The sequence below is a fragment of the Herpailurus yagouaroundi genome, unplaced genomic scaffold (genome assembly GCF_014898765.1).
Source record: "Herpailurus yagouaroundi ecotype Mexico unplaced genomic scaffold, PumYag 220, whole genome shotgun sequence".
Classification (NCBI taxonomy): Eukaryota; Metazoa; Chordata; class Mammalia; order Carnivora; family Felidae; genus Herpailurus; species Herpailurus yagouaroundi.
In genome coordinates this window covers 6127256-6133540 of record NW_024412451.1, presented here as the reverse complement: position 1 = coordinate 6133540, position 6285 = coordinate 6127256, and the positions used below count along the sequence as shown (strand labels likewise).

Here is a 6285-nt window from a genome sequence, read left to right as displayed (position 1 = left end):
CCTGGAGCACCCGCACCCTGGGGTACCCACACTGTGGGGCACCCACATCCTGGAGCACCATATCCTAGAGCACCGGGACCCTGGACCACTCGCACACTGGGGCACCCACATCCTGGAGCAACTGTACCCTGGGGCACCACACCCTGGGGCACCCACACCCTGCCGTCCTCACCCTGGGGCGGTGGCTGGTGGCTGTAGCTGCACAGAAGTGTTAAACAGCTCCAGATCCACATCTTCTACTTCGTGGCCCCTGCAGCCCCCGGGGTGTGTCACCACCGACACACCCACCACGTTGCCAGCCACATCCACGTGCAGCGTCAGCTGGTCCGACAGGTGGGACTCCACCAGGGAGCACTAGGGGGGGCAGGGAGGGGAGGGTCGCCACCAGACCTTGCCAGCGCCAAGACCCCCGAGCCTCCAGCCCCTCTCACGGGGCCCAGAAAGATCTTTCAAAACCCTTCGTGGTTCCCTCCACCCTCGGGCACAAGCCCAAGCGTGACAACTTCCCTATTGGGCCCTGTGCTGCCCCATCAAAGCGCCCACCACCTGGACTGTCCCCCTCCAGCCCAGGAGACCCTTGAGAGCAAGGCCAGGCCTGAGTCTTCCCTGTCCATAAATGCTGGGGCAACAAATGGTGGAAGCCAGGCTGGGGCAAGTGGGAGGAGCGAGGATGGTCCTCATCACTGACTCACCGCGGGGACAAAGGAGGAGACGTAGCCACCGGCTTCTGGGCCATCAGGGGCCCCAGGGCGCTGAGGGACCCGGACACGGTACAAGCCATTCAAGGCCGCCACATCCTGCAGGGCAGAGGAGGGTGGCAGTGAGAGGGACAGCGCCTGGCCCCAGCCAGGCCTGGACTGCCATTGGGCCCGGGGGACCCTTCCCCAGTCTCGCTCAGCCAGCACTCCCCAATCCCTGACCCAGGACTCGTCCCAGTGGGGTGGCCCTGCTGGTGGGTGAGGCCAGGAGCCACTGGGCGCTCCACCTGCGGGAGAAACCACGTCAAGGGGAGTAGAGCCCAGCCCACTGATGGAGTGAGTCCCAAGGACACTCTTCCCACACCTGGATCCAGCTGCACCTCGGCCCACCCCTTATGTGGACTCCCCAACCGCACGAGCAAGAAAGTCTCTTGGGAGGCAGCTGCGACAAAGAATCACGTGGGCGCCATACAGGAAGGCTGGCGGCGGTGCACCATCTCCCACAGGGAGGGCACGTGCCTGCCCAGAATGAAACCTGCCGTCCCCAGCCTCCCTTGCAACTGCACCTGGCCAAAGAGACAGAATGGAAGCGGACGGTGGCAGCTTTTGTGAGCTTTCCCTAAAAGACGGCTGTTCCCTCTGCCCCCCCACCCCCACCCTCTTCTCTTTCTCTGGCCTGCTGCACCTCCCTGCCCCATCTCTAGGGAGGACTGAGCCAGGTCTGGAAGGAGCCCGGCCCTCGAGGAGGCCATGTGAGCAGGCTACGGCAGAAATCACATTCTTGCGTTAACCTTCGGTTCTTACAGGAATCTCTTTCTCCTCCCAAGCAAATCTCCTCCTAGCTGACTGCAAAGCGTCTTGGTTGAATCTGGAAAGGCGAGAGGAGCTAACTGTATTAAACTTGGGGGAAGAGGATGTACTGGGTACAAGGAATGGTCCGGGCAGAGGCCCTGCAGCACGTGTCTCGTGCTCCAAGGCACACGTCCCCCGTATCCCAGCAGAGCCCCAGGTCCCCTCCTCACCCGGAGCCGGCCCCGCTCCTCCTCATTGAGCTGCCGCTGTGACAGGGACAAAGTGCCATCCTGCTGGTTCCAGAGCAGTGAGCCCCGCTTCCGAAAGTGGGCACTGTCATCTGTGGGGAGTCAGGGCTTAGCGACCGCTTCAACCTTCAATCCTCGCAGTGACCAGCGCTCCCTCCTGAGCGCCCCGCCCCCATCTTCCCACCTGCAACGTGGGGACACCCCCCACCAAGTCCTGCTCTCCTATCTCACAGGGCAGTCCACAGCAGACGTCTGAACACAACAGCTCCTAAGCCTTGCCGGGCAGTCACCTGATCTCTCTGAGCCTCAGTTCTCTCGCTATAAAATAGAGGGGCTTCCAACCGTTAGGCCATGTCGGAATCCGTGGGGCTTTTCCGGGCAGATGCCAGGGACCGAGTCAGGAGGAGTGCAGAGGGTCCCAGCTTCAGTGTTTCAAACAAGTGTTCCAGAGTTTGGGACCTCAGACCTCCGGGCTGCACTGACATCTGTGCTCTGGGAATCTGAATGCCTGAATCCCAGTAGTTTAAGCTGGGCTGTAGAGCAGGTCCTGGCTCTGCCATTCACTTACAAAAGGACCTTATGCGATGCCCCTTTGAACCTCAGTTTCCCCTTCTGGAAAATGGGGCTATCCCTAACACCCGCCGCGTTGCATGACTGCTGAGAGCACTTTTGAGTGAATACATGCAGAACATCTAGCCACGAATGCAGGGCACAAGGTGACTGGTCTGAAAAGTCTGCTCTGAGGTTATTACCGCTGCACTGGCCTTTCTGAAACTAGGATTTATTTTACAGGTGAGGGAGTATCCAAAGGTAGAGTTCTTACTCTCTCGTGCCCTCCCTGTCCCAACCTCCCCCAGAATAACCCAAACACACTCCTAGGGGCAAAGCTAGTAGTAAATGGATGGCATGTCTCGCACTTGGTGGCACCAGACCCACGTTGTTGACTTCACCGGGCACCAGGTAAGTGCCGAGACAAGGAACGTTCTAGACTCACCGATCTCAAACGAGTGCTCCAGCAGCAGCCCCACGGTGCCACAGCCCTCACCCTCTCGACCTTCTGCCCCCACCTGCAGGTGAGAGAGAGGTCCCCCCGTGAGGACAATCAGAGCCCTCAGCAGGGCAAGACCACGGACCCCGGGACAGATGCAGGCTGAGGAAGGAACCTTATTTTCATACTCTTTTCCAAACATTGACACTTGTCCACGATTCCACCGGGGACCGCCCCTTTCATGAAAATTCATGATCTGGACCGTCCCCAGAAAACTAGAGCCTGCAAACAAGCGTAACCTTGCTTCTAAGGCAACTATCTCCAGGTCACTTTCACACCTAGCATCATAAACATTCATGAGTTAAAGGATACCTGCGCTTCCTTCCCAACCTAATATTCAAGTGGCCCCTTTTTTGCCTTTAACAGCCACAATAGCCACCATGCCTCCGGAATTCCGGAGGACCTACAAGAGACCACGCCCTCTGGGGGGGGTGCCTGGCTGGCTCAGGGGATTAAGCCCTGGGGCTTCAGCTCGGGTCCCGATCTCCTGGTTTGTGAGTTCCAGCCCCACATCCGGCTGGCGCTGATAGCTCGCTTCAGATCTTCTGTCTCCTCTCTCTCTGCACCTCCCGTGCTCGTTGTCTCTCTCTTTCGAAATAAATAAACTTAAAAAAAAAAAAATTCCACGCCATCCATTCCTCTAAATTCAAATGTCTCCTACCTCGCACCCCCCAGCTTAGGCCCTTGCACCTACGCAGCCCTCACACCTTCGCAAACCCGCGTCCAGGTTTTAATCCTGGAACTCAAGATCCCGCCCTTCTTATGCATATTCAGGAACAGAACTCCTGTCCAATCACTCCAGAGCCCTTCTAACGGTTTCGTTTTAGCCGCCCCTATGTCTGATTCGCCAAGATTCCACCCGAGCCACACCTCCTCCTGCATATTTAAGACTGCGGATCCCTAGTGTTGTTGAGCGTTAACTTGAGGTTCTGGCCCCAACGGCGCATCCTCGTTTTCAAACCACCCAAAGTCCAGGCACCAAGAGTCCATCCGAGGCCCGCCCACTCGTGTATGTTCACGAGCTAGAGCCTTCCTAACTATAGTCTCACTTTCACCTCTTCCTCTCTCCTGGCCCTGCAATGCCTCGTTCCCACCTTACCCGATGTAAACACCCGAGACCCAGGATTTCCGTCAGCCCCGCTCCCCGTCAGAGTTAATGAGCACTCACCCCCCGCAGAGCGGTCCCGGACCGGCAGCCGCTGCCCCGCGCGCGGCTGGGGGCTGCTGCCGCCATCAGCAGGAGCAGGAGCAGCCGAGTAGCCACAGCGCCGGCCGCCGCCATTTTCACCCCTTCCCACCAGGCCAGGGGCGGGAGTGAGCCCGGCGCCTCAGAGCACGCCTCCCATGCGCCTGCGCCAGTTCCTTGCGCCTGCGCACTAGCGCCCGCCACGGGCGTCTGACGTCACAGAGTGGCTGCAGCCAAGCCCAGATCTAGGCACCTCCCCGGTCTCTAGGCACCGCCCCCCTAGAATGACGTCACAAACGGGCGTCTCTTTGGTGAGGTCAAGCCGGGTCCGCCGCGTTGTGACGTGATAGAGTCCGCGGCCCCACCCGTCCGTTTTCTCCGCAGGCTCTCCTCATGGGGCGGGGCGTTGCGATGATGAGGGGGCACCAGACTAACCCGGCCCCGGGTGGAGCAGGTGGGATGACAGGTGAGAGGCGGAGCCGGGCCTGGCAGGGTTGGACCAGGTGAGGGAACCCAGTGAGGGAGGGGGCCGGCGACGCGCAGACTGATAGCCCCGATTCCCCTACCCTCAGAGCGCGGCTTCCCTGGGCCCTACCAGATGGGGGGCCCAGGCCCAGCCTCCTGGACTAGACCCCCGAACTTCGCCCATCTAGAATGCCCCCTGGTTCCAGCCTTTCCCACGGGCCGGCCCGGACGGCTGCAGCGCCACCTCCTGAGCGGCGAGTTCGACCAGCTGCGAGACTTCCCCATCTTTGAGAGCAACTTTGTGCAGGTGTGGAGCCCCAGAACCCCTGACACCGAGCCTGGGCTTGAGGCCTGACCTCCTGACTTCAGGAGCCCCTGCTCTGCCTACTTCCGACCACGCTCCCATAACATTTATCTCCTGGAATTCCGGACCAACCCCACCCCCCAGACCTCTAGACCTTTAGCTTCTTTATGAACCCTGGCCTCTGATTCCCTTGGTTCAGTTTCCCTGACTTAACACCCGGATGACTCTTGACCTCTGACCCCGGGATATCTGACCCCGGACTTGGTGTTTAATAGACTTGGTTCATGACTCTTAACCCCACCAATCCTACCTTCCATCTATCTGGCTTCTAACCTCTAACCCCTGGCCCCAGGTGACCCGGTTAGGAGAAGTCGCCAACAAGGTCACCATGGGGGTGGCAGCCTCCAGTCCAGCCCTGGAACTCCCAGACCTGTTGCTGCTGGCCGGCCCTGCCAAGGATAACGGACGCCTGCAGCTCTTTGGGTGACTGTCCCCATCCCAGACTGGACCTCCGCCTTCCCCAGCTCTGGGCATCCTGGGCCCCCTGCAGCACCTCCTGTCACACAGATGACTCCCAGGGCGAGGCATCTTGGATGGCTGCCAGTCCTCTGTGGGTGGCCATACACTCAGGAGAACAAGGGCAGGGTGATACACAGGGACCGGAAATCAGAGATAGAGGGACAAGAGAGGGACAGCCCTCAGCCCCACGCTGGCAAGGATCAGAAGAATAACCGTTTATGTTGTGCCTACCGTATGCCAGGTGCCCCCTAGGCCATGCACATAATCTCATCTCTGGCCTACTCTTAATATGATGGGGCCCCTTAGCCCCATCCTTTGAGGCTCAGAGACCCACAGTGGGTCAGGGGTTGGTTGGGATTGGAATCTCTGGCCTCCTCATCATTACCGACCTCATGATTCTTTTTCTTTTCATGTTTCTTTATTCTGAGAGAGAGAGAACAAGCAGGGGAGGGGCAAAGAGAGAGGGAGAGAATCCCAAGCAGGCCTGACATGGAGCTCGATCTCACAAGTCGTGAGATCATGACCTGAGCCAAAATCAAGAGTCGGCCACTTAACCGACTGAGCCACCCGAGTGCCCCAATGACCTCATGATTCTTGGGCTCCAGTGCCACACTAAGCACCACCCCTTCAGGTCTTTCTTTTTTCATTGAAAAAGTAACACAAACACACTCCGAAGTACAAAACATGCACAGCACAAAATAACACCTTTCTCCTATCCTCGGCTCCTGCCTCCAACTCGGGCTGCAATAACAAAACTCTTCCATACGTGTAGTATATTTACAGAAACAATGTGTCAATGGCTTTCACTTTTTTGACCACATCTCAACAGTTAAAAGAAAGGGAGGGAGGGAAGGAAGGGAGAGAGAAAGGGGACACACACACACACACACACACACGAGTCCACAGTCCTTTATCTACAATTCTGATATCTAAAAAAAAGTCTGCAGCCCACTTGGTGGTAGAATCAGATTCTGACCTACACTAAATGGAGGCTCCCTGCAGCCTTTATTTATGGGGGGGGGGGG

The 6285-nt window shown here is 58.2% G+C and overlaps 2 protein-coding genes across 4 annotated transcripts in view; one reads left to right on the top strand and one right to left on the bottom strand.

Moving 5' to 3' along the window:
* The window catches only part of EMC10 (ER membrane protein complex subunit 10), a 6857-nt gene extending 2723 nt beyond the window's left edge, over nt 1-4134 (bottom strand). The window contains exons 1-5 of one of the 2 annotated variants that reach the window (XM_040458144.1): nt 3955-4134; nt 2733-2805; nt 1721-1830; nt 693-797; nt 173-354 (exon numbers count right to left, since the gene is read on the bottom strand). In XM_040458144.1, the coding sequence (XP_040314078.1) occupies nt 173-354; nt 693-797; nt 1721-1830; nt 2733-2805; nt 3955-4068 (584 nt within the window). In that variant the 5' untranslated portion in view covers nt 4069-4134. The remainder of the gene's footprint in view (nt 1-172; nt 355-692; nt 798-1720; nt 1831-2732; nt 2806-3954) is intronic. The other variant, XM_040458143.1, reaches the window with a different exon arrangement.
* Nucleotides 4135-4254: 120 nt separating this feature from the next.
* The window catches only part of GARIN5A (golgi associated RAB2 interactor 5A), a 5252-nt gene continuing 3221 nt past the window's right edge, over nt 4255-6285 (top strand). Inside the window, exons 1-3 of one of the 2 annotated variants that reach the window (XM_040458154.1) lie at nt 4255-4438; nt 4545-4744; nt 5094-5224. In XM_040458154.1, coding sequence (XP_040314088.1) covers nt 4366-4438; nt 4545-4744; nt 5094-5224 — 404 coding nt within the window. In that variant the 5' untranslated portion in view covers nt 4255-4365. The remainder of the gene's footprint in view (nt 4439-4544; nt 4745-5093; nt 5225-6285) is intronic. The other variant, XM_040458155.1, reaches the window with a different exon arrangement.